General features: G+C 49.3%; 12 protein-coding genes across 12 annotated transcripts; 7 read left to right on the top strand and 5 right to left on the bottom strand.

The window, feature by feature from the left end:
- Window positions 1–854: 854 nt before the first annotated feature.
- Window positions 855–1,203, bottom strand: MRS44_018548 (uncharacterized protein; the record flags this gene model as incomplete). The annotated part of the gene is made up of 2 exons (XM_065616025.1): window positions 855–884; window positions 976–1,203. The coding sequence occupies 2 exons, from the start codon at window positions 1,201–1,203 to the stop codon at window positions 855–857; spliced, it is 258 nt and encodes an 85-aa protein (XP_065472097.1).
- Window positions 1,204–2,560: 1,357 nt separating this feature from the next.
- Window positions 2,561–3,710, top strand: MRS44_018547 (uncharacterized protein; the record flags this gene model as incomplete). Its single annotated transcript, XM_065616024.1, has 4 exons — window positions 2,561–2,625; window positions 2,678–2,720; window positions 2,852–2,952; window positions 3,014–3,710. 4 exons carry the CDS (start codon window positions 2,561–2,563, stop codon window positions 3,708–3,710), a joined length of 906 nt encoding a protein of 301 aa, XP_065472096.1.
- A 950-nt stretch (window positions 3,711–4,660) lies between these two features.
- MRS44_018546 (uncharacterized protein) lies at window positions 4,661–5,407 on the top strand (the record flags this gene model as incomplete). The annotated part of the gene is made up of 2 exons (XM_046271820.2): window positions 4,661–4,781; window positions 4,833–5,407. 2 exons carry the CDS (start codon window positions 4,661–4,663, stop codon window positions 5,405–5,407), a joined length of 696 nt encoding a protein of 231 aa, XP_046124513.1.
- Window positions 5,408–6,785: 1,378 nt separating this feature from the next.
- MRS44_018545 (uncharacterized protein) lies at window positions 6,786–7,328 on the top strand (the record flags this gene model as incomplete). The annotated part of the gene is made up of 1 exon (XM_065616023.1): window positions 6,786–7,328. The coding sequence occupies one exon, from the start codon at window positions 6,786–6,788 to the stop codon at window positions 7,326–7,328; it is 543 nt and encodes a 180-aa protein (XP_065472095.1).
- Window positions 7,329–8,859: 1,531 nt separating this feature from the next.
- Window positions 8,860–10,711, top strand: MRS44_018544 (uncharacterized protein; the record flags this gene model as incomplete). Its single annotated transcript, XM_065616022.1, has 4 exons — window positions 8,860–8,986; window positions 9,041–9,100; window positions 9,156–10,136; window positions 10,191–10,711. 4 exons carry the CDS (start codon window positions 8,860–8,862, stop codon window positions 10,709–10,711), a joined length of 1,689 nt encoding a protein of 562 aa, XP_065472094.1.
- A 480-nt stretch (window positions 10,712–11,191) lies between these two features.
- Window positions 11,192–12,184, top strand: MRS44_018543 (uncharacterized protein; the record flags this gene model as incomplete). Its single annotated transcript, XM_065616021.1, has 1 exon — window positions 11,192–12,184. One exon carries the CDS (start codon window positions 11,192–11,194, stop codon window positions 12,182–12,184), a length of 993 nt encoding a protein of 330 aa, XP_065472093.1.
- Window positions 12,185–12,225: 41 nt separating this feature from the next.
- On the bottom strand, window positions 12,226–13,483 carry MRS44_018542 (uncharacterized protein; the record flags this gene model as incomplete). Its single annotated transcript, XM_065616020.1, has 3 exons — window positions 12,226–13,248; window positions 13,309–13,315; window positions 13,404–13,483. 3 exons carry the CDS (start codon window positions 13,481–13,483, stop codon window positions 12,226–12,228), a joined length of 1,110 nt encoding a protein of 369 aa, XP_065472092.1.
- Window positions 13,484–14,752: 1,269 nt separating this feature from the next.
- Window positions 14,753–15,528, top strand: MRS44_018541 (uncharacterized protein; the record flags this gene model as incomplete). The annotated part of the gene is made up of 2 exons (XM_065616019.1): window positions 14,753–14,890; window positions 14,992–15,528. 2 exons carry the CDS (start codon window positions 14,753–14,755, stop codon window positions 15,526–15,528), a joined length of 675 nt encoding a protein of 224 aa, XP_065472091.1.
- Window positions 15,529–17,422: 1,894 nt separating this feature from the next.
- MRS44_018540 (uncharacterized protein) lies at window positions 17,423–18,219 on the bottom strand (the record flags this gene model as incomplete). The annotated part of the gene is made up of 2 exons (XM_065616018.1): window positions 17,423–17,516; window positions 17,675–18,219. 2 exons carry the CDS (start codon window positions 18,217–18,219, stop codon window positions 17,423–17,425), a joined length of 639 nt encoding a protein of 212 aa, XP_065472090.1.
- Window positions 18,220–19,581: 1,362 nt separating this feature from the next.
- On the top strand, window positions 19,582–20,175 carry MRS44_018539 (uncharacterized protein; the record flags this gene model as incomplete). Its single annotated transcript, XM_065616017.1, has 1 exon — window positions 19,582–20,175. The coding sequence occupies one exon, from the start codon at window positions 19,582–19,584 to the stop codon at window positions 20,173–20,175; it is 594 nt and encodes a 197-aa protein (XP_065472089.1).
- A 1,207-nt stretch (window positions 20,176–21,382) lies between these two features.
- Window positions 21,383–22,849, bottom strand: MRS44_018538 (uncharacterized protein; the record flags this gene model as incomplete). Its single annotated transcript, XM_065616016.1, has 1 exon — window positions 21,383–22,849. The coding sequence occupies one exon, from the start codon at window positions 22,847–22,849 to the stop codon at window positions 21,383–21,385; it is 1,467 nt and encodes a 488-aa protein (XP_065472088.1).
- A 2,141-nt stretch (window positions 22,850–24,990) lies between these two features.
- MRS44_018537 (uncharacterized protein) lies at window positions 24,991–25,686 on the bottom strand (the record flags this gene model as incomplete). Its single annotated transcript, XM_065616015.1, has 1 exon — window positions 24,991–25,686. The coding sequence occupies one exon, from the start codon at window positions 25,684–25,686 to the stop codon at window positions 24,991–24,993; it is 696 nt and encodes a 231-aa protein (XP_065472087.1).
- Window positions 25,687–26,249: the final 563 nt, after the last annotated feature.

Raw genomic sequence — 26,249 nt, 5'->3', positions numbered from 1 at the left:
GGACCTGTTTGTATCATGGGTTACAGAGATTGGAGCCTAACATAATGAAAGAGGAGTCCTACCATTGTTAATGATATTGATATATAAGAGATTGATAGACGTCCAGAATTGAGCATTCACAATCCTGGCGACTTTGCAGTAACTAAACCATACCGGTAGTGCTCGGACTCGAAGCACAACGCATCTTCACCTCGAGGGCAGACCGAGGCTAAGCCCGCTATTAGCTAAAGTCCAAATTAGACGTATCTTCTTATTTCTAGACTGGCTAGCTAGCCGCAGCACCGTCCGTTTCAGACGTCAACCTTTGCCCATGTTTCTGCTTTGATTGGGCGTGAGTGGTCAGCAGTAATCGATCACCATGGGTATGAGATTCTAGTTTCCACCGGCCCTGTTCTGGACTCAAGCCACCTCAAGCGTTCACACTGAACGATACCGGAATAGTAATAAAGTGATGGATGAGGCCGTTGTAAATGGTGGCGGGTTTCGACGTTGCCTGCGAGATGGTGCTGTTCCCGATATCACTCTAGAGTCAGCTTCTGATCAGCTTTAGATAATCGCCTCAGTTTACCATGCTACGCGGGTTCACTATTCCTCATTTATCTAATGACAGAACGGTCAATTGTTCCATTCTCGTGGTAATCGATGGTAGACAATTTCCCCACTGACCTACTAGGTACATGCTGTGGCTCACGGCCACGTCGTCGTGCTCATTCGAGTTTCGGGCGATAGGAACTTGACGCATCAATAAAGAATGTGAAAATCTTGTTAAGCATTGCATTATTGCCGAGACATAAAAAACTACCCTAAGCCCACATACGGTTGCCGTAATTGCTCGATGCTCAGCTCGTTTCGCCCTACTTTTCGGCTTCTTCTCTGTCGACGAACTGTATATGTCTTTCGTAGAACTTCAGCATCTATTGATAAGAAGGTCCCGAGTTATTTTCCAATCTATGAGATCGTTCCCGTTATACGTACCTTTTGTGGGGATTTGTTGTAGATCTCTACCTTGTCGTGCTGGGATACGTCGCCATTGGGCCACTTCACAACAACGATGAAACTTCCAGTCGACTCTTCGAGTTCCACACGATCAATCTCCAAACTTTCCCATTTGTGGTCTTCCTGTTTCGTGCTGTGTTCCCGGCGGATCCTATTGGGTCTGAGGCTTGCCTTTCCGCTGGCTCTCTTTTGAGATCGGGTTTTCATGACGCTAATTGTCTGGGTGTGATGATGAAAAATAACCTACATCGGTGACGCGACTGGCCGAGAACTTGTCTTCAACTAAGTCCATCGTTACTAGGATAACGGTCCGATATCTGATTTTGCGGAGGACGAACGATTTCAGGACACTGTCCGTCCGTTACAACAAGCTTCCGCCGGGGATGGAGGGGTCTTCTGTCGGCCGTCCAAATTTTCGCGTTTGACTCTAGGTAACGCAGGGATGGATGGATACCCGCCTGCTGCATCTGGGCACCTAGAATTAGTGCAAAACTGTCGCTGGTCTCTGCCAACTTTACCTACGACAAGTACCTCCCACAGTTATGCTATGATACTGTGTGAGACGAGTAGGGATGTCCTGCGCAATACGAGAATCAGTGTGCCGAGAAGGATCCTGAAAAGCGACTTCGAGAACGTTAAACAAAAGATTCACTGCTCTCGTAGAGCGTTGCTTGCTGAGCAACGCCAGTACTTAGATGTCGTTAGGTGCATGGTGTGGGTGGTATGGCTGGGCCCCACTATGTCTCTTGTCTGGTTTTCTGTCCGCTTCACCAACTCGCACGCCTTTGCTGTCCCTTCTTATTTCGTCCGGTTGCTGACTGTCCGTGTGCCTGAATGCCTTCCCAGCTGCTCTCTCGGCCGTGGGCCTCAGAGTGGGCACGATGTGGATCTCAGTCCCGGTCGAACCGAGATTCCATCACGGTCTCTTTCTGTGCTTGCATCATGTCGGTCGGGCCGTCGCTCGAATCCCCCAGTCTCAATCTAGGTAGGCACCAAAGCCATTAACGGCTTTACTGTGCTCAACGCACTAAACGCCATCGAACCAAACGTCGTATGTAACATAGAGGCCACAATCCAATTGCGTCTGATTGAGACGAATGATAGACGCACACCATGTTACGGCTCAGATTCACCATCGACCTTTCTCTGTCTCTGCCCTTAGCCAAATAGCCTATTTCCGACCGATCATAACGCGGGTGGACCGGTGACATCAGCGGCTTGAATTATTCGCTGCTGCTTGCCCAAACAATCTCTTCACAACTCAAAAAGTTCTACCAAAGATCGTCTTTCATGGAGGTGCAACGGCATGTATCATAGGGTTCGCCGTCAAAGTCGGACATGCGCGGCCAACGTCATCACCACATGCGACCAAACCCTTTTACTCCCTCCGTAATCCTGCCTCTCAGCTCACTACGTAGGTTTAACATGGGTCTAAACCTCGGAGCTTCCCCACTTTCCCCTTTGTTGGCCGCACGACTAGGACGGACTATAGCTAGGCCAACTTGACCTAGTAGGCGACGATATCTGAGTGGACGGAGCAAAGGTTGCGGTTTGCAAAACACCAATGGTCACTGACGGCATGGCCAAACAACGCAGAGAAAAACGAAAACTCAAGTCCGAGAGTGACATGTAAGCTCTGATGCAACAAGACTGGTGCGTAGTGGATAATAACGACGTTTAGATTCATAGTGGACTCAATCCAGGAGCATGTTATGGACGAAAATGTAATAACGCCCCGCCCCCGGCAAGTCCCCTTCCATTACAATGTTGGCGTCTTCCAGTTCTCTCCCGCCACCGAGAGAGCCTGAAGCGTAATGGGTATCATGTCAGAAAGAACCAAGCCGCTTATCTCTAGTTTAACATCGTCCTTTCGCAGGGAAACACAAAGTTCCGAGTCAAGTGGCAAGGTTATGAAGCCGAGAAAGACTGGACATGGGAGCCTTTAGAGAACCTCAGGTTAGTGATACAATCCCTCAAGTCTCATGGCATTTTCCTAAGATACTCTGGGTTGTGGCAGAATCTCAGGCGAAGAAATAATTCGAGATTACTTTGATCGGCTCGCTGGAAAGCCCAGTGGTATGAAGGAGTCGAGAACGGCGGTCCGCACCAAACGCCACGAGAGTGCTGGTGGTCATGTTCCCAGAGCATCCTCTCGAAGACTCGGTCTTTCTCTTCCTGTTTCTAAAAAGCTAAAGTGGAGGCCCCCTGTCGGCTCTTGGGAAGATCACATCCAGACCATTGATGGCTGCGAGGATGCAGGCAACGGGGACTTGGTCGTTTACGCTACGTGGAAGGGAGGCGAGAAGACAAGGCATAAAGCTCAGATGTTGCATACAAAATGCCCTCAAAAGGTTCATTTCCTCGCCACCTGCCAAATGCCCTCTTTCGCTAATAGATCCAGCTGCTTCGTTTCTACGAGCGTTTTGTGGTGTTTTCATGATCACGAAACGCAAAGACGGCATGCAGGTTTCTTTCAATCAGCCTCGCCATCTCTGTGTCTGCACACAGAGAAGGCAATCCTGCCCTTGAGGCTACCTCGATTACTTTCGCATTCCAGGATTGGTATTATTTGGGATGGTTTACCAGCTCTTGCCGCTCAAGCCAGCCGTGTTCGCACTTCACCTCTCCGCGGCGGAAGGGAATTCGGAATATTACGAGATAGCTATAATACTACTACACCTGCCTTTCACGTGTCTGATCATCTTTCGACGTGAATCCACCAGTCCGGCTTTCAGGTGAACAATGATTGAACACCAGCCCGTGGCCAATTTGGGCCTCGGCTTGAATAGCGCTGCAGCAACACTGATGTTCGCAAGGCTAGGCATATAACCACACTTATAAATCGGCATGCCCAGTTAGCCAATCCACCACCTCTGTACTTCATTCATCTCCGAACTAAGGGGGCACCGTTGGCTCCAGAATCACCAGCCATGTGTTATTCTCATTCTCCGCACCACAAACAACGTCAGACACTAAGGACGAACGTCACACGCGAGGATTTCACCGGAAACGATTCAGGTGAATCAGCCGATGTTGCAAGCCAGTCAAAGACGTGCGTCCATGACAGCCTCGATGATAAAAGGTTGACAAAAAGTCACATAGAGACTGCGCATAAGAGCCTTTTGGATACAATGGCCAAGGTGAGCCAGGAATTAGGCGAGCTGAAGGAGACAATCCACTACATGCGGGGCGTGCAGGACGTGCAAAATCAAACTATCGAAAGATTACTCTCGCTGCACAGACCAGGCACAGGAGTTGAGGACTTAGAGGAAGAGTCCGAGGATCCCATATTGCTTCCAGGAGACGAATCCTGTACCTAGGATACGCGTACTGCATTCTCGTTTGGATGGCTAGGCTTGATTACTCTAACGGGGAAAGAAGGGAAAAAAAATTAAAACTTATTAGGCCTTGCCGAAAGAAACATGCTTGAAGTAGTATTTGGCCTTCTGATCAACAGTCGCAAAGCCAATACTCGCCTACCATTCGGAGTCAAATATGTGGACCACACGACGCATGTCAGTATATTTACGGCTGTGCAATATGAAACAGCACAGGCACGAAGACCTACCCGTTCAGCCGTGTCTCCCTTCAATTACCCAGCAATACCCGGCATCGGTGGGCTAAAAACAAAGCCAATCCATCAAAGGGACTCAAGCTTGCGAGAATGGACAACTTCGTTGTAACACTCCATGAGCGAGAAACGAGTTCTCTGGGCCAAAACCAAGCCATTGAAGAACGGCGGTGTCTCGTAAAAAAGTGTAGGGAAGAACTTGCCGCCCATATAAGTAAGACGGATTCGATTGGAACAAGTGTGCTAAATGCTGACTCTATTGAAGAAACGCGAACAGGCATCACGATCGAACCGTCGAAAGTTCGGCTCGTAACCAAACAGAGCGATGTATACACCTGGGTTTATACGGCAGAGGTCGCTCATCTCTTTTCGAAAAACTTGAGCGACCACGGCTTGACGGCGCACAAAGAACTTTGCCGGGAGGTCGGGCAGAGCTTCCATGCAGTCACCTTTGCGAAGGCCGCTATTGGCGCCGACCATTCGAGCCTCGGCATATATCGCCCATCGACCTATCCGCCAGCCTCTAGTGTCCTCTCCGCGGAATCCGAGGCAATGGCGCGTGAGGAGCTGTGCGTGCATACTACATGCCAGCTGTACATGATCCAAGAAAGTCTGAAGGCGGAGACAGCCAGAAGAGAATGCTTGCAGAAGGAACTAGAGTCTTTGAGTGCAGAGCACGAATATCTCGCTCAGCGATTCAGGCAAGAGGCTGAAAAAGCTAGCCAGGGCGAGTCAACGCTGTACAAATGCCTCCAAGTCATCAACCAGGTGGCATCACTGGCGGAGGAGGTGCAGCAGGATTGTAGAAGCACGGAGGACCTCACTGTATTTCCAAGATAGCAGCACAAGCGAGACTCTGTGTTTCATATGCATAATATGTGGATATCTCTGCATTAGGGTGGTGAATTTCATAAAGGGTTACCACAGTGTGAATCGGTGTGAATGGTTTAAGGGCTAGCGAGGCTAATGAATACCAACCATGTACTCCGTATCAAGCGATTAATGCGATTATGCAACACCTAGGCTCTGGGGCGTCACCGATGATCGCGTCATCAAGGATGCCGTACGAAAACCTCATCCCCCACCCTTGCTATGATTACCACTGCCATTGCGCCTCGGTACCCGGTACTCGGGCCGATCTCAGAAGGTATGATTGCGAGCAGTCCGCTCGTCCGCTCAATCAAAGCTTTGCTTCTCCCGATGTGTATGAAACCCGACGCTCAGGCGCCGGAGCTAGGAACGTGTTGAGCTTTGGCACAAACCCTACACCTTTTGAGTGCACAATAGTGGCACTCGAAAAAGAGAGCAGGTTCTACGTTTTTGCAGGAAGGACAAATCCATTCGATTAGATAGCCGACCCTGATTAGCCAGGAATGTGTGCAAGCCTCTGGCGAGGGGCGTGTGGTAGTGGCCCGTACAACTGACGTATACAGACCTGGGCTATAAGGATAACTGTCCGATGTATCATGTTCTTCACTCTCTTGATCGTTGCCACGCAGGGTATACGAGGGAGCATTCATAGTTCACAAGACACAGAAACACATTAGTGTCAGCGGAGCAGAAAGGCCTCGGACTCGAGTAGCAAGAGAACTAAGCAAGCTCGCGGCAGAGAGACATTATTATACATTTTCGTCTTGAAGCGCCATACTGCGGAACCTACGTTGTCCGACTACTACGTATCGGCATACCTAATATTACATTAAGATGCTTTCCATCCTATTTCTACCTTCCTCAAGCTTAGAATCCCACACTACATGTGCGCAAAAACATCCAGTTCTTGGCCTGGGGGAATTTGACTGTTGAGGGCGGCCAAATTGAACCTCTCAACATAAACACAATCCGACCCGACGATTTTGCTGAAGTAGATGTCAACGCTATCAATCCGACTCAGGAGTTACAAGGTGTAGACCTAACATGCAGTGATAATCGACCACTCACGCCAGAAGTTACAGTTGGGGCGGAACGGCAAGAAACGGAAGCAACTTCTGAGATCAAAGGAATCATTGAAACGCCCGCGCGCTCAGTTATAACTTGTACATGTTCCGACCTACCCACCGACCGCGCCTCAATAATCTAACACCACGACTGTCTTCAGCATCACGTACTTCTCTGGTCAATACCGTGCCTTACAATCCAACCAGTGGCCGTCGACTTGCCTCAAAACCAAACATGACTCAGCGTAGGTTAAAAGTCAGACCTTCTACACCTAGAACTAACCATGTTCTCCTCGCTAGCCGATACATCATCGACCATTGTCTTCCGTAGGCTGCTGCAATATTACGACGACTTCAATACGTTTGCCGCTACGTTGGGAGTCATGTCCCTGACAGCCATGGTCTTTGGCGTGCTCCAGGCCGAAGACATGGGGGTGCGCTCGCAGATAGCGTGTAGGTTGCTTATCAGCGCCACGATAACCTCTGTCACAGCTATTACCTCTGCTACGATGCTCCAATTTACATTCGAAGGCTGCAAACAACCAAGCCGTATGGGGAAAATCCTCGCCTGGACTCCATTGGCTATGCTCGATCTCGTCATTATCGAATTCTCGGCCGGCGTCATCTTGTGGTACACAGACAAGTATCCCACCTGGATTGCCACATCGGTTGGAGTGGAGCTCTCCGTCCTGCTGGGGGGACTCATCACCATGGCCATCTGGGCATGGATAACGATGAGTGAGCCTGGTGGTCTCGTTGAACCAGGTGCTAATGGTGATGGCAACACCGTTCGCCCTAGGCGAACACGAGCCAAACGATCTGCGTAGCTCCAGGCCCAGGACCTGAACGGCTTTGAAGCTACAACAAGGCGTCATTTGTTATATCCCCCTAACGGCCAAGTTGGATATATTTCACTTTGGTTACGTCTACCTAGAACTACCGTAGAAGATTGATGGCGGAACTGTCTGCTGGCCGTATAAGGGGCGGGTGAGCATTGGCAGACTTGGTTAGTTAACGGCAACGATGATAGACGCGAGGAATTTTTGTTTTTGATTCAGAGAAGTGGTGACTGGCCTTGACACTGCCGCCTCTCTACGCGATGTGTACCGACTTGAATATAACATACATTGGAAGAATTGAGAGTTCCCCCTTTACTATGGTGAGATGATTAAAGCTTGAAAGTCCTGCATTGACAGCCCAAGGCCGTGGACAGAGATCAGTCAGTGGTAGAATGCTTTGAGGGATCTCTTATTGGTGACAACATAATCAAGGACAATAATTAATTCAATAAGAACATTTCTCCACTAACTACACCAAACTATATTGTCCAATTCAGTGCCAGCATACGAGCCAGCATACGACTGTGCCCCTCTATGCTTGTAAAATTCGTTTCACCTGGTCAAATTCATACCGGTTGCAAGTCCCCTCCAGTCACGTCTTGGTTGTTGAAAGTCGCCGCATGTCAGACTGAGCAATCATCACAGGTTCGGTGGATAGTTTTTAGGGGGAGTTTTGTTGTGGTACACCTCCGATAGAGACCCCAGCCGCGACGTCCAGAGTGCCTATTTCTAAGAGTTTTCTTGCACCATGTTTTGCGAGACTCTCTCTCCATTATTTCATTGCAAGTGCTGCAGGATGTTTTGATGACCTGAATTTGACACATGATAGGACTTCTGGTGCCGAAAGAAGTGGATAGCGCATAGTTGGATCGAGAGTACTCCTGATTTATAATTCTCTGCTCTGGGTCCTAAAAGGAATCAAATCCTGTTGTGGATCTCTAAATATACGACGGATAGCCCAAAGAGCTAAATCAGTCTGCTTTCTCTTTCGTTCCGTAGTTTGCTACCATACCAAGCACTCGTCTCATGGGGTCTCAATGGCAGTTTTTGGATCTATCTCCACAGGATCTTGGATGACTTTGCAGATTATCAAGCTCCTCGGGTTCTCAAACCAATTTGCGTAAATAGAAAAAAAAAAAAGGAGACAGAATGCTTTAGTTTTGCCTTTCTATGCAGAGTTCAAAAACGACCCTTCAGCGTAAGCCATGTCGTAGCACGAAACGAGACGCTGGATCTAATTTGGAAGTGTCCAAGAAAGTGCATTAGGGCTAACTCTGGCTTCACATGCGAACAGACGTGGTAGTCTCAGTGAACGTCTACTTCCAGAACTCCTCACCAGAGACAGGAGCTAAGGGTTGATAAGTCGCGATAACCTCGTTAGCCTGGAAAACGGAAAATCTCTTGAGCATTTCTTCATAGTCTTTGACTCTTCTAGCATTCATTCAACTCACACTCGCGTTCCGGCCGTGTCTTATCCACAGGGATCCTTCGACGCCACGCGGTTATACGTCGCCTTGTCATGTCTCATTCCCGAGCGATACTCGAGCAAGATATCTGGCACATCGACAAAGATGTCCAAGAGCCAGCATCGCAGAAAGCCATCGCCCTGCATTATGAAAGAGCACAATCAATGTGCCGCCATGCCGGTGAGCAGCGAAACTATGAAAACGGATCATGTTGACTGATGAAACCATCCAAAGCCTTATCACTTGGCGATATCCAACACCTGAGCCAAAAGTTTTGGAACTTTCATTTTGATCGTGAGCTTGAAATTGCCTGTCTGGAAATACGAAACAGCGTGCTAACGTTATCAAGTCATTGCCGCCCGAGACATGACGGCATTCATCATCGCCACCATCCACGTCAACCTCTGCATCGGGACACTTAGTCCCTTCATCAGAGACCGTCCCGACCTTGCTGACCTTCTTGAGAAGCTATTGAATTTCGACCTTTGTGGCCAGTTTATGCTCACAGAAGTTGGCCACGGCTTGGACGCACGCAACCTGGAGACTAGGGCGACGCTGCAAACCGATGGCTCCTTCGACCTCCACACGCCCAACGCCGGAGCGGCAAAGGCGATGCCTCCGACTACTCCCTATTGTGGAATGCCAAGAGTCGCAATCGTGTTTGCTCGCCTGATGGTGAGTGGGAATTGCCACGGGGTGAAACCTTTCCTCGTCCCTTTGAGCGACTCCGAGACCATGAGACCGGGGATCACTGCACGGATTTTGCCTACGAGGCCCGGAACCAAACCCCTGGATCATTCAATTACAACTTTCGAGCATGTTCGCCTACCCCCAAACGCTCTCCTCGGCTCCATTTCCAAGCCGAAAGATGAACGTGCCGATTTTCTCCGCCAGATCTGGCGGGTTTCTATAGGGACATTGTCACTCTCCATCATGGGTGTTTCTGCCATCAAGGTTGGTACGCACATTGCTGGTACTTACAGCCAACGACGAACGATTACCGCTCCTGACGGGCATACATGCCTACCGATCATGAGCTTCAGCACCCAGCAGCGCCCAATCATCGAGGGATGGGTGCAGGGTAAGATCTTGGAGTTGTATGCCCGTTGGACCATAAAGGCATTCATGAATGCTACCCATAGCCCGCCCGTGCGGCATGCCCTTGCGACCATTTTCAAATCAACCGTTGTCCGAGGCTCCCGTATTTTGAACGAACTTACGGAGCGATGTGGCTGGCAGGGCCTTTTCGCGTACAACCAGATAAGCGAGTTAGCATTGACGTTTCAGGGCAACGCCATTGCTGAAGGGGACACTTTGGTCCTGTGTATACGTGTGTCGCTTTGAATTCACCCGCCTCAGTGACTGAAACTAACTGCTTTGCTAGGGTTGGTCTCAGAACTTCTTGGAGGGAAATACAGCCTCCCGGCGCCGCGGGATCCGACGGCAGTTTTAGCTCGCCGTGAACAGCGAATGATGGAAGCCGCCATGTCTAAGCTCAAGGATATTGGTGGATATGGCGGACACAGAGGCCAGGCATTCAACCAGCATATCCTTCCTTGCTGTCGCCCTATAGCTGAGGCAATCGGCCACCGCATGGCTTACGAGGCAGCGACGGAATTGGGGGCCTGTCCAAAAGTTCTCCGTCTATACGAACACATGTGTGTCGGTACGGACTTCAGGCAATTTTCGTGCGACGGCCATACGCTCCAAGCGTTCGAGGACGCCGCAGTCGAGGCATACGATGATGTGTTCGCCGACATGTTGCAGTCACTGCAAAATTCTGAAGCGGATGCCTACACTACTGCACCTATCATGTCCAACAAATCATGGGCCGTTTTTGTCGACAAGATGCAGGCATTCAAGGGCCCGAGTGGTCATGCTCGAGGTGCCCAGCCGAAGCTCTAAATTGATCTACAAGTTTCCGGCGAATCAAGCATTCCAGACGGGTACACTTCTTACGCGGGCTACCGATGGCACTTCACCTTAGCCTTATAGTTGCTGAACTTCGGCGCGGGATGGCATAGAAGTGGGAACTTGTACTCTAAGAGGCAAGAAAGAATGATGTAGGCCGCACATGTGTGTGTCGCTCTAGCGGGCACGGAATGGAGACGGGGGCAGAAATGCTAAACTCAGACCACAAAGAATGCAATATCTTAGACTTTATCTACAGTTGAGAGCATGGACACCCTCCTCTTTCAAGACAATTGAAGTTTTAGAAGCGATGCCCCACACAGTGTTGTTTTGTTACTTTTAAACACAGTATACAATGAATCTTGACCCGAGCGACTTTTGGAGTAAGGCTTTACTGTCATCCGATGCTTACGGCATCACGATTCGCCACTCGTTCAGGCAACGTGGCAAACTCATTCTTGTCATCCTCTACGAATGTCACCTCATTTATCGAAAACCCAGCGAATCGAGCTTGAGCAAGTCATCAAAAGTAAGTTAGAAGGTAAGGAGACAATCACAGATGAGGAGATCGCCAAAACGATCATTTCCTGTTCGACGCGAACCGTCCGTAATGCCCGATCGAACATCCTCCGCTACGGCACGATCGACGCCCCTCGGAAGGTAACCGACTGGTCCGGGGTTATCACAGAGAATATGTGGTTGGCTTTACAAGATCAGTTGTATCGAGACCCTTGCATGACTCAAGAAGGCATGGCTGCTTTTCTTAGCAAGAAATACCTTGTAGATGTGTCACGTTTCACAATCGGAAGACTGCTTAAACGAGTCCGCTGGACCAAGAAAGTCACACAGAACGTCGCCAAAGAACGTAACCAGGATCTACGAGACGATTACATCGAACGACGATCCCATTATAAGGCTGAACAGATGATATTTATTGATGAAAGCGGGAGCGATCGTGGACTGGCGATACTGGGACGTGGTTACGCTCCTAAAGGGGTGACACCCGTCCAGTTCAAGCGGTTTCATCGCGGCAAGAGAGTACAAGTACTACCAGCATACACGCTGGATGGTGTCATTTATTGCGAGGTGTATCAAGAAAACACTGATGTTCAAGTCGTCGAGGGGTTTCTCGAAAGACTGCTGCCATTCTGTGGTAGATATCCAGAGCCGAAGTCCGTCATCTTCATGGACAACGCCTCCTTTCATTTCTTCTCCCCACAGCTCAAGGAGAAACTTGCTGAAGCTGGTGTGATCATCGAATACCAACCGCCGTATTCGCCAGACTTGAATCCCATCGAGTACCTGTTCGGTTCCGTCAAGAATCGCATTAGGAAGAGATGCCGGGAGGACGAAGATCTCATACAGGGCGACTTCAAGTCGTACCTACAGATGCAGGTCAGAGTTGTAGGTCAGGACAGAAGGATCGCAAAGGGTCACTTTAGGAAAGCGCAGGTTTATTTTGACTAGCCTGGGTGAAAGGAAGTGAAATAAATGCCATTCTCTGCCCATCATCTTGCGTTGTTGTCCCTTTCACGCTCCCGGAAGTACCGTGGAATATCGCAAACATAATGCCATGCTATGCCTTGTGGTATGCCGTGCTTGATGTAGAACCAAAACATTCTCTCTGGGTTGCTAGCAATCATGTCAAGATCAATGCAGTGCGCCAAAGACAACTCCTGCACCGCGGTGTAATGTTCCCGATGTTCTTCGGTGCTGACTTGGGACCGCTGCCAGACGCCGTATGCTATGAGTGCCCCTTCCCTGGGCAGATCATACTTCACGAGAGGGGTGGTTGGGAAAGCCATCCTGGGGGTTGCTGGGCTGTTAGGTGTATTTTGATGGCAATGAACGACTGTCACGCCGGTCGGCGAGCCGACCGAGTCTCGCCGCCGCCGCTTGCGACCTTGCGTCTTCTCGCGTTCTTCCCGTTCCCTTTCTTCCCAGTCGCGCTCGTCGTCCACTACCAAACGACGGAATTCATCGGGAACATCATCGTGCCCATCCAATTTTTTTCCGGCCTGTAAATGATCGGCGAGCATCTTCACGTGGTGTGGCTGCAGACGGTGATGTTTGCCTTGATTTTGCCAGCAATGGTCTCCTTTTGTACAGGGTGGCCCAGGGCAGCGCATAAGAGCGTATGCCTTCCTGATGCATGCTCCTCGGCCTGCGCCGGCCGTCCTGGCTTCCAAATCTTCTTGTTGGTTGGCTGTCGCCCCTCCTCTGCTAGATTTGCTGGGTTCCACGGACTGATAATTGAACGTAACCGTAACGGTGATCTTCTTGCCATCATTTAGAAACTTACTCCATTCCCGGAGCTGCTTCGCGACAAATGACCAGTCAACGTCTAATTTTGGAAATCGCTTCGTTATCTTGCCTGTCTTACGGTCGGTCACGGACAAGATGAGCTTCGTCCCGTCCGCTTTCCAGGGCTTATCCGTACTCGCAGCAGTCACTTTCGGCTCAAGGACATGTTTTTCCAGAACTTGCGCGGCGAGATCACGATGTCCAGCTCCGATTCGCCAGCTTGCGCTCTATTCTTTGCAATTAACTTCCATTCCACATTATAGCGTATCGTTGGTTGGCCTTCGTACGACTGGCCTGGTTTCCAGTCAGCAAATGGACGAAGGTTAAGGCACTCCCGGCGGGCCTCAGCGAGCTTCTTGGTGCGAAGGCTGCTGGCTGAGACTCTTCGCTATCGGACGTTGGAAAATCGGAGTTGCTCGCATCGTCACTGGGCCAGTCGTTCGCAGTCTCGCTCTGATTCATGATTGTTGCCACATCGCAGAACGCTGCCTGGGCGTTTCTCGCAGGTTCGCCGTTGCCGCCAACGGGCCACAAAGGACACCTGTCCTCCCCCGTCCTTCGCATTCCAACGGGTTCTCCGGCCTTCTACGACCTCATGTCACGTGATTACCAGAAAAATGTCAAAAGTTGGCAGTAAAGCCGGTACTGATGGCCAAAAATTTTTTAGATGAAGCTATTCAGAGTCTTAAACTTCCCTGTAGAGCCGAAAAGCAAGGTTTCGGCCTTGAAATGCGACCTGATGCAGACTTGTGGCAACATCTTGCATGCAGTGGTTGAGGATCCCCCTGAACTAGGAAAAATGGAGGTGTACGTACCCTAACGGCTGAAGGAAGGTACCGGGGATAATCACTCGCACTGCTTTTATGTGGGTCAATATGTGGGGTAAGAGTGGTACTTATAGATACTTGGAAAGACTTCTGGAGCTCAGCCAGTAATGACTGTCAGTGGAATCCACACACATTTTGAGTCCACTTTTTAGCCCCATGCTGACTTGCAAAGTATTTTTCTGTATCTCAAAGTCTCCTCTAGCTTTTCTAGAAGAGACTTTTTATAGAAAGAGGCAGATATCCGTGCTCTCAACTGTACATCTTCATGAGATATTTCAATTATTCTATCCCAGCAGTTATCATTGGAAGGCGGTAGTGTCAGCTATTGATGAATGACGCGTCTGAAAACCATCGTTTGTTTCTGCTCATATCTAAGCAAGCACCATCAAGGACAAATTGTTAGTGAATTTTATCTTTCAATACATTGGTTAACATCCGTAGATACACTGTTTCAAATGCGAGATTCAACATCGTCTCCCATGCCTTAGGGGGCTATATACAGCGTCGATATCGTAGCTACCTTTGCTTGTATTCCTTGCTAGTGTTATGAAACCAAGAGCCAAGGGTTGTCGACCAGCCGAGATGGGACCATTTCCCGACGGGGTCTTCCGCAATGAATCTCGGTCGTGCCGGTAGGTATAAAACAGATCAACAAGATAGAGGAGCAACCTCCCGTTTCGGCCCCTTCCCCCCTTTGTATTGTACTTTTGGCCTAAACCTGGGCCAAAAAAGAAAGATCATACGAACCATGGTGGACGCCCTGGAACACAAGCTTTTGCAAGTCTCGCTTCGATATATAAGTAGTGAAGAAGCTGAATGAAAACTAGCCTTTCCTAATATCTAGACCACATTTATACGTAGCTCTGCCATGAACCTGATACATTTTGTTCCGATTAGAAAAGGCATGCTGCTTCAACGACCCGGGTCATCGTTGACCGCCAACGCCATCACTATTTTGGCTTTCGCAGGCTGTGTGGTCGCTGGCCACCCTCGCAGCATCGCCAATATCACACCTCACGAACAGTACTCCAGCTCCATTGGTGTCCTTGGTTGCAAAATAGACAACATCTTACTGGAATCTTGCAGCCCAGGGCACCGATATTTAGGCGATCTCACTGGGATTCCTACTGAATTTCATTGTAGCTCTGTCCTGCCTGCTATCAAGAACCAAGAGAACGTGTCGCGTATTGGCCGGGCTCTGTTGACTGCGATGAAATTTGTGTGAGGGTCTACAACGAGGACCGCTCAGTTCATCTTCTCCGCATCGACACTTCCGGGGGGGCCTATGACATATCCTACGATGCCTGGAACTACCTTGCCTTCGGTAAATCTGCCGTTGAGGAGCCCCATGCTGGTGGAGGCATTGACATGAACTACGATGTTGTGCATGCCTCGGAATGCCGGCATCTGCTTCACGATGGCAAGCTTCCCCTTTCTGCTTCCAATAGCATGAACTATGTCGCGTCTTGCATTAGCCAGCCCGCCAGCTGGGTCGCCCAGAACTACGTACTGTATAATATCAATGACCAGTTGTGCAAATTTGGCTTAGATGAGGAATGCCGCCTAGATCTAGCCATCAGCAACCAGCCATCCTGCCCTAGTCCTCTCGGCATCGTGACACCTCTTGACTACAAGGTTGAGAATATTCAATATGGCACAGGTAAAAGGGTATCTGCATAAGATGTTGTGCTTATAACATGGAAGGTCATGGACTTCTTCCGAGTTTGCTCCCTTTGGTATGGTATGGAAAAGGAGAAGCGGGCGTTTAACAAATGTAACTAAATAGAATGACGTGAAATCAGTTAGAGCGGAATCCAGTCATGCGTTTATAGTCTTCCCTTTTCAAGACACTATGCCACCTCGTTCTCTGCACAGAAGCCTAAGCTTTCTAGGTTCTAGACCTCCTTGGCGCTGAAAATGGCCGTTTGATGATAAGCTAGGCGATATGAGGGCGGACGGATAACTCGGTGGCTTCTGCTTGTTTTGGAAGAGTCTCCTGACCTTTACCCACAACGATGCGGCAAAAAGAGATGTTCAAACTAGGTACAATGATATATTGAATTGCTGTACAGCAGGAGAGATATACTTACCATCAGAGATCTCATTGGCGGTGTAGCCGAGACTTCGTTAACCTCAACTACAGCCGCTAGGCACGTCGCTTTACGACTCCCCTGAAGGAGAACATGTTCTCTTCGCTACACAATTGGTCGTGGGGTGCTTGACAGGAGATTATTGGCACCAATGGCGTCTCCAAACAAGCATATTTATCAATCCATAGCAACATTAAAATCCAAAGCTGAAAAGCAGCGTGATTGGCAAGACGATCAGGGGAAAACTGAACGTAGATATGGGTAAGAGACCATCGTCATGTATTCGTAATTGTGTCTCTTGCTAAGTGGCGGATTGCCACTTTCGGAGAGATAAGTGATGACAAGAACACCAATATACGGTATTGGGTTTTGGTACTGTCATGTTTTAATAACTGTGTTTTTGGCTGTTGTGGCTGATGGCTTTTTGTCGTCATTGCTGACAACAATAATAAAAAAAGAACACCAATAGATGGCACACAATGCGCCGAAGCTTCTCAGGTCTTGAAGCGACTCCCGGGAACCCCAAGGCTGGATCCAAACATCACGGTGGGTCCATAACTGGAGGCGGAAACACGCTCAATCAATGGCAATGTATGACCTCTAAGGCTCAGGGTACCTTCCATGATGGCCCGGAATAACATCATCTACATTGCGATGTGAAGCAGTAGTGAAGGATATTCGGCCCTTGGAACCAAACGCTAACCCGGACATGGTCATGCTCGACTATAGTGGTCGACCGACTAAGGAACTCGAGCAGGGCATAAAGCCAAGAAGTTGAAATCCAGTGACTAATCTAATCAATTGAGGATGATCCCATACCATACCTCACGAGACAGTGTAGCAATTCTCCAGATGTTACTGCCGACGTACCCGTTTATACCCTTGGAGTTTCCCTACTCCACCTCGAAATTTGTAAAGTAAGCAGCCAACCTGCGTCACGCCACCAACTCCTCCATTACCGGTGCCTGTGAATATATTAGCGTTGAGGAAAAGTTGTATGACTCCCAGACCTACACAAACTCCAGTTTTTAAGCATGATATCCTTGCACGATGGACCATCCTTTCCAAGTGGACTTTCTCGATATTGTACCTCACCTACACATCCCTCTGCCCAACAGATAGAATACTCGTGGCCTACTTCACCGAGCCATTCTACGCCAAGGGAGCACTTATCTTTCGGACCAATCAGTGTTTGATATCGCCCGTCAGCGCACCATTTGCCCGCGGTTGTCTCAACCCTCGATTTCTTGATATCTCCATGCCCTGGAAGTTCTGCCTCATCTCCACACACTGGTGGAGGTAAGCTCGTCTGGCTTAGGTCTGCTGTTGTTGCCGTCGCCTTCTTAGGCGGAGCCGATTTCGTTCTATGCAGCGTAGTTTTCTGACCCTTTGAATGGGGGGAAGATGATACCGTAGTGGATGAGGTGGTTTTGGCAATTGGTGATTTATCAGAGCTGGTTGTTGTAGCAGTCTCATCATTGTGCTCACTTTGGTGTATCGTCACCGACGATCTTTTTGTCTCCATCGCAGATGATACAGTAATCGTGGCCGTTTCGGAACTCCTTCTGTCGGTTGAGACTGTAGTGAATTGTGCATCCGAGGTCTTCCTATTCTCCCAGGATGATCGTGTGGCCGGCGGCGTGCTTGAATTCTCGGTCAGTACAGTCTTCATTAACTCTATCAACGACTGCCAGTCATTATCATTTACTGGCGCTGTGCTCAATTCAGTGACCGACGAAGTGACTTGACTTGCTGAAGCCCCGAATGCCTGGGTTGGCTCTGTCTTGGTCTTGGTGGCCGCGCTTGTTCTCCCGCTTGAGTGCGTATCTGGGGGCAAGGTTGCTGGTTCCTCAGATGGCGTCCTAGTTCCTGTAGCCGGAGTGTCCTTGGATAATGGGGCAGTTTCTTGTGTCGTACCCAATCTTGAAGAAGGCGAGTTTCGTGAGTAATCCTTTGCCGGTTGTGTGGCTGACGATGTGGTAGTTCGCGTGGAGGCTAGTGTAGCGCAAGGGTCACTGCTGCCCATACTCGAAAGGTCTATTGACGCTGCTGCGGTTCCTACTGCCGGCATTGGTCTCAAGGTACTGCTCATCTCTTCGCTGGAGGACGTTATAGATGGTCGAATAGTATTTCCTAAAGGAACGCCTAGAGACGTGCTTGCTTCTCTGACTGGAGGCGTAGTGGATGACGTGGGTACTTCTCGGCTCGACGGTGTGTCTGATGGGAGGTCCTTATTCCCCTTATGTCGAGACTTTTCAGCGCTTAGGGACGATGGCAACATTACGGGCCTCCTAGACACTAAAATGCTCGTAGCATCAGTTGTAGTCGACCCGCCGTCGGTCGAAAAGCTGGACGAAGGTGTCGCCTTTGTTTTTGTGGCGGACGAGGGAGGTTGACTTGTCATGCTCTGTCTATGACCACACACGAGGCTGTCAGGGTAGCCGGCGCCGCCCGAAAGCTGCAGCATCGGCGGGCAACCACTAATCCACACGCCCGAGTACCTAGGCACCTTGTAAGGCACATTATAGGGTATTGAAGGAAAGATATCGTCAAGGTCTACAGATGGATTGAGGTCCTCAATTTGTTGTCGATTGATATCCAGCTCCCTCATTACCAACGCAAAGCATTGGCCTGGCTCAGGTACCCACTGCCCATATGTAAAAGCGCACGCCTCATTGAACGCATGTACGTAAGAAAACAAAAAGGGGAGAAGAAAAGCCTTCATCTTACCCAAGCCTAGGCCTATGAGCAGGCGTTCTTTTCAATCAGCGCCCTGTGAGTTCACGTACAGCTACCTAGGGAGGATTGATATAGGCTCCGAAGGTCCACAAATGAATGTATTCCAGTCAGACTTGCCGTCCAATTGCGGCCTTTGTTCCAATAAACCGGCATTTTCTACGACGGACGAGATACTTCGGCGTCTGCTAACGGCGTCGAAGGAGGTGAACACGGGAAAGAGTATTCCGCAATTCGTATCGCGAGATGGTGTTTACAGCAGTTTTAAAAAAGATTTAATGGGAGAAAACTGTGCAGCTCATCCGCCAACTCCCGTAGGTCATCGGCTCAGCGTTCATATCTACGTCTAAGAAATTTGATAATTGGCGATGGACAAATTAATGATTCGTGTAGGGCAACAATAGTGGATAAAATCACACCATGGACTGTATGGTTGTTTAAAGGAATATGCCGGACCTGGCGGGGTAAGAGGCTATCGTCGTGAGATCAACTGTCTCTGGGCAATGTGCGATTGAGATTCAAATTTGCCTAGCCCTACATCTTTGGGTGGAAAATAGATGGATGTAATTGGAGCGTGATTAGCCATTCTCGGGCATCCATTCTCACCTAACACACGATCGATCTCAAACCCGCCGTTACGCTCGAAGGCTTGGGGCAGTATAACTCGCCTCGGCGCGGCTCCAAATGGCCTTTTCTCTCTCTCTCTCTCTCTCTCCCTCCCTCCCTCTCTCTCTCTTCTTTTCATTCTGTGCCTGTCCGGAAATGTCCTTTTAAAGGAGCAGTCCGAGCTTTACAAAGACAAAATAGTTCATGGGCCTGCATCTTCTGCTGATATAAAGGTCCGACCTCACCTACACCATCTCCGGGTATCAGCCAACCAAATTCACTTCCTACACCGCCTCTCGAAATGTCAGATTCTACCACTAAACAGTCGGCTTCTGGTGAAAGCGCCGCCTGGAAAGTGATTCTCAAAGACAATTCGACATGGCTCAAAGAAATGACAAAGCTGGGTTACCGGCTCCATCTACTGAGCTCCGACTTTGATAAGCTCCACGACCAAAGCCAGACCCCAAACGCAAGCCAAGTCTATCTGGTCCTAGTGGTCGAATCAGCTCGGCTAAAGGACGACGATACAGACCACAATGACCATCCTCCACTCAGAGAAAGGTTACTTAAGGAACTAAAGACTCATGACTGGCTGAATGAAATGGGGCGGGACATCATACTGAAACAGTCGGGCATCGTCCTGAACATCAGCACGTACTATGTCGATGGCTACGGACAGTCCCCCTTTGCCGACTTTACTAGACTACGTCGCCAGAAGGACACCCGCTTATGTGCAGTTACGTACGGAAATGACAGTGCAAACGTCACCTCTTGGTTTTTCAAAAGTGGCTATCTCTTTATTATCTACGAAATCGGCGGTGAGAGAAATATCTGGCAATTCAGGCCAGAAGATGGCTACAACTTCATTACCCAGGTGGAGTCTGATAAGGAGTGAGCGGGCTTCGAAGGAGGTGAGGGTTACATCCCTAGTTAGCCAATACCCAGTCGACATGACTCCGTAGTGCCGGCTTTTTAGCTTCAGTTTGTATAGATGAATCCATTTGCTCAGTTCTGTTCAAGAATATACAATGACGCACTGAGTCCTCTTAATTTCATGTTCACGAGCATGTTCAGTGTTCCATCTTCTAAAACTCGCATACTCTGCGTACATATTAATCTTCTTTGCTTCCCATGGATTTTGTTGTAGTTCTTATCAAGCTATGTAGATATTTTTACCTCTTCAAATACATAGTGTATTAGCCAGTGGAAGCAATATATTGGAATTATGAGCAGAAGAGCATGTTCTCTACGCAGGCCTTGAGTGACCAAGCAACGTGGCCTAGCGTACTATATCATTCATCAATGACGGGAAGAGATCGGGCTCCGCGTTTGCTCAGCTGGGTCTCATTGATGATGATCACACCGTCTGGCAACAGCGCCTCTATCCATATGCGTACTCCAAACTATCGTTGGAGGGGCAGGGAATAATAACAAAGCTGGAAAAAGACTATATCACGCCATTGTAGGTATCAATGACGTCTTCAAGAGGAGACATCGGGCACAACATCAAAGAACACACCAGGCAATACATGAGAACATTAGAATTTGACTCTATAGAACATCGTATGTGGCGTTATGATCCTGTTTAACCTCGCACCTGAAACTTATATTAATTCAAGATATTAATCACGAGTGCGGCGCATCCATGACGCGCAGTGCTTCTTATTGCCATCAATAGCTCTGGGAGAAGCTAAACTTTACATAATTCGTCTGCAAATTTTAAGCTGGCTCGTTGTGTACTAGGATGGCGATTTAGATCTTAGCAATAAAGCCGCACCAGAGACTGGTATAAGCAATGAGAGCAACGTAGATGTAAATTTCCTATCCTAACTTTATGACCTAACAAATGGAAACGAAAGAAAAATTCGCAAAAACCTTCACTCATCTAGATAACAATAGCCCTTAGCTTTTTTTCCAGGACAATAAAAGAGAAACCATCGAATCGGGGTCCTTGTCATCACTCCCTCACCTTTAAAAAGAAAAAATCAAAAAAAAAAGAGCCTACAGCTCCTGGAACAACGTCGACGACGAAAACCAAGGCAAGACAGGCTTCAGAAGCTGCGCTATCACGTTTCCTGTTTCCTACTCTCTTATGCCAAAGCCTACGACTTATAGGTCCTCCAAGCCTCTGCACATTGTTGCTGTTTGGCCGCACCTAGTTTTAAAAAGTCTCCGGCACTCCGCAGTTCTGGCCAGTCTGAGAGAAATTCCGCTTTGAGCTCAGCGAGACTACCCGCACCCTGCATCTGTCGCTGGGGAGACACGGTGGACCTGGGTGATGGTAAGAACTGAGTTGGCGATGATCCTCTATTGCTTTGCGCCAGCCCCCGCTTGCTCCGTGATGACTTGCCCGTGCGCCTTGCCGATGATCGGGTCCTGTCCCTCGCTATGTTGAGGCCTCCTTCTAGAAGGGGAACGGAAGGCGACCTGCTGATCGCCCTGCGCCGGCCCTCCATGGCCTCGATGTACCTATGTTGAGACTCGACCGCAGCCTTGTAAATGTGGATATCGGCCAAAGACTTACTTCCGATTATGTTTCGATAAGCGGTTCGCGTTTCCCACCTCTTCTCCTCCTTTCCATCCATTGTCCATCCCACGAGAACGTAAGTGACAGTATGCGTGAAAGACTCGTTACATCCAGGGTCGATCAGCTCCAAGTCATCCTCCAAGTCACCTGAGTTCAAGCCCCGCCAGGCAACTCCCCAGATCCTGGGCGCTTCCGCATCGGGGTAGTGGAGCCTGCCGATACCCGGTAGTGTGTCTCCAAATCTGTTCTTCGCACTTCCCACGTTCTCATCTTCTGGTGGATTTTCCGCATAGCTACGGGGGAATGCACGGTTCTCTAGGCGGTAGGTTGCTGAATTCTTTTTCCCATACATGTTGATGTACTTGCGAAGGTGCTTACCAAACCATCCGACTGTCTTCACACCCTCTTCGCTCACGCCACTTGTTGTCGGGATAGTCAACAGCGGCTTGCCATACTCCGGATCTTCAAACTCTGTCGTTTCATCATCATCTTGGAGGAACAAAGATCCATTCGGTTCGTCAGCCTCAATGGACGCCATAACATCAGGCCCCGTCCCGCCGCGCCCTGTCTCTGGTTCTTGTAGTTGCCCTCCTTCATCTGCCGCCCCAGGCTCGTGCCCGGGCTCATTTTCGCCGTCGCCGCCTCGATTTCCGGGTGCCTTTGAGCCATCATCATTCTGGAAAGATGATGTGCCATTGCCGGATGGGGGCCCTATTGGGGAGAGGCCACCGTCATTTCCATTCGTTCCTTCCAGACCCGCCGCATTGTCTTGGAGAGTGTCTCCTTTTTCGTTTGGTCCCTGGTCAGGCGGGTCTACAACCATCGACTCGGCAACCGCACGGAACGTAGTGACCTCATTACGCATGCCATCAATCTCGCGTTGTTTTTCCGGACTTGCCTTATCATAGGCTGCAGACGCGCGTTCCAGTGAGGCCTTTTTTTGCTCAAGCTGTTGTTGTAGTTGCTTCGATCTTGTTATTCTCGCACTCTCAGCTGAGGGTACTGCCTTGGACTTCTTTTCCTTTCCCTTGCCAGGTGCCATGGCTATTGCAAATGAAATGGCGATTTAGATGTTGGCCACTGAGGGACTGCCTTGCCTTAATATACCTCTCTTGCTTCCGTCCTTGTCAGCTACCGAGGAGTGGGAGGCGTCCGTACTCGGACGATTACCAGCAGTGAACCACTGCTGATTGAAAAATAGACAATGAATCTCAACTCTGACAGCCATTACGAACCGGCGCAGCCTTGTAATATCCAAGAATGGATTTTTAACATAGATGAGTATGAAATATGATTTTTTTTTTTTTAGTCTCTTTGCCTATTAAGCTTCTAAGTTGATACAGGGAACCCTTTTGAGCAAGGTATCTAGAAGTGAGTCCTGTTGGACTGACTATGAGTCCTCTCCATCGTTGCGACTGGCCATGTGAGCCATTGCGTCGGCACACTCTGACCCTTAAACCTCCAAAGCTCGCTTGAGATGCTTTCGTGGTGTGATGTTTGCTGGCACCCTAACAAAAACCAGCCTTGGACGTCTTGGAAACAACTTTCCAGTTTTGATGGGACAGTAATCAACGCCCAATCTGGACTCGCTGAATGCTTATTTTCAGGTGCTACCGTAGAGAAGCCCCAGCCGCCGTATCCTGCTCTGCAATACAGCAATATCCTTGGACATGGCATGAAGTCTGCCGAAAAGTGGACAAACTTCTTCTAATACGGCCGAAAATGGACTTCGCTCCTGCGGTGCATCCACATATCTGTAAGCAAGCCAGCGCCTGCCGTCATAGGACGCTTTACATCTTTACTAATTGTCTAAATGACATTCTAGTTCTGGAGATGAAACTGCTTTTACGTCGCTGCCTGGAATTGCTTTTTGCCAGTTCTTCTACAACCGAAGCAGACAATGCAGCCTTGTGTTCAATCGAGACTGAACCTGTAGCCCGCCAATGTCGATTTCGGTATTGGTGGAAACCAAAACCCACCTGCTTCAAGCGGTCAAGAGCACCGTCTCCAGAGGATTTGAGCCTTCAAAAGCCAGAAGAGCGCGGAACGGACCGGCTTTAAAAACCGCCTGCTCATCCTGATTTCTGTTCGTATGCAGGCACTGTAGCCACACACGGTCGGCTCGATTTAGGCGGTCTTACTATAATGCCAACATCTCCAAGGCGTAGCGTCCTACCAGCCCAATTCCACTCTCGCGTTGATTCTTTTGCCGTTCAAAGTTCGTTGTTCATTGTTCCAGACGAAATCGTGGCGTGTGATGATGGGGTAATGGGAAGGTAGGAAGGTATACAACCACCTTTTCAATATATCAACTCTTGACGAGTGCGCAATCGTTGACAACCTCATGTAACATAGGCCAGTCCTGGCCTTCTCTCGCAATTCAAGTTTCGCTTTTTTCTGTTCATTGCATATAATTCTTTACCGCCAAGAAATATGAATTGTTTCCTTTGGCCTCTATTGATATGAATGAGGGTTGGGGAAGAAGATTCAGTCAAAACCCTGCACGCTCTTCTCGAAGTGTTGAGTCTGCAAATACTTGAGAGGACAGTAGTCCTTGACATGATGACCGAACCAAGTCAAATGAGTTCAACGCCGGCGAGATCATGGAAAATTCTTGCGACCAGAATGTGAACAAAAGCATCTGCTCACTACAAAGGTGCTGCACCAATTCGGTGGGCTCCGTTGAGCAAATCAATTACCCCAAAGGCGACTTGGCGTTGTCGTATGGAACGTGTGATTTAGTATATAGCTATATAGGATTAACAGTTCTAACAGTTCTAACCTAGCTTCCAAGCATTCTTCTTCTATTCAAAATTTCTATACCGCCGGTACCTCTCTAGGGCCTCCTGTGATATTCACCGCAGCGATCATCCAGCCATTCCCGGCCCCAACTCGTCAACTCAGAAGGCCAGGGAATTCCATGTATTTCGGAGCGGATTTGAGGACCCGAAGCGTCATCCATGCATCGGAAACGGATGACAAATGCGTACTCGTCCGACTGCAGCTCTCCATCATCGATTGCCCGAGACATGGATTGCCCTCCAGTGTTCAAGCATACGTAGGGCATAGTAGCTTGGACTTTGTCCTTCCTATAACCGAACAACTCAGGTTGTGCTCCCGGCGTAATCTTGCTACAAGTATTGTTGCCGCCGACTGAACAGTGTCGCCCTCCCATGACATCGCCTAGATGTCTAGCATCATCTTGCAGAGGGCATAAGTGGACCCGGGGGTGACGTCGTGTTTTTCACCACAGAGTTGAGGAAAGTGCGCCCAGACAATCTCGATGTGGCTCCTATTTAGGCTGCCGCATTTCCACTGAGGTGACCAGAGTCCCCGCTCATCGACTTTTGTGCCGCCCGGTAGCGGAATGACATTGCTGTCCGTCAAAACCATGTCCGCCTTGCGGAGCCTTTTGATCCCCGCACCGTAGGTCGCGGTTCCGTCCCTCAACACCGAGTACGTGGCGTATCCGGAGCTCTCGAGCCGTTGTTGTCTCTCTCGATGGATTTCACGGGAAACCCTAACGGCCAGCCAAATGCGCAAAGGTTTCTCGTCTTCAAAGCTCTCGCCCCCGAAGCTCTTCCAGTAGCGTAAAGGGCTCCTAAGCCTCAGCATCAGACGTGGCACATCAGAGCCAACAAGGAAAACGGCATGGCCCTTCGAGGCCACCATGTTGATCCATTTTTCATGCTCCGGGATGTCTCTGATGGGCTTGATGTACTTTTTCGATGCATTTGTATGTTCTTTTTCGGGCAAGTTAACGAGAGCGAGAACATACGCGGCTTCGGAGGCCGACAATTGCGATAGAATTTCGTCGAGAATATGCGGGCACGTGTAACATATTTTTTGGAATGAAGAGGAATTCGGTCGGAGCGTCATGTTCATATAATGTACAGATTAGGCCCGACTCAGTCGAGAACGATAATGAAGGAAGCGGTTAAGTGAGACGGGGCACTCGTTTGAAGCCAAGGGCCTCCGCAAACACTATATATATGTTCCCATGACGACTTCCCCATGCCATTAGTGACATCCCCTCAAGAGAAAGCGCGTGGGATTTTTCTTAGGGAAACCATGCGGTGAGGCACAGGGGACGGTTGGTCTCCTCTCGATCGATTCATGACCCAAGCATCCTTCCCCACAAACTTGAAGGCACTACTGACATGGTGAAACGAGACTACGTAATATATTTCGATTTATCGTATTACGGAAATAACCGCAAGAGGCTGTCAATATGCTGCATGCCACTCTTGCAGGCGAACGTCTTGAAATGTTATCAAGATGTCTTCTAATCCGGGCAAAGGGAAGACAACGGGCAGGCTTCAGCAGGAATACTACGCCCCAGCTGCAGGCGCTCCACGTAGATGCCGTCTCAACCTCTTCATCTGAGCCATTCCTACGTACCCCTAAATCTCCAGGGGAAGATTATGTCCAGCTTGTGCGGA

This window comes from Fusarium solani, assembly GCF_023522795.1.
Source record: "Fusarium solani strain SB1 chromosome Unknown bctg00000016, whole genome shotgun sequence".
NCBI lineage: Eukaryota > Fungi > Ascomycota > Sordariomycetes > Hypocreales > Nectriaceae > Fusarium > Fusarium solani.
The sequence above is the reverse complement of the archived record's forward strand: the minus strand, read 5'-3'. Positions and strand labels throughout refer to the sequence as shown.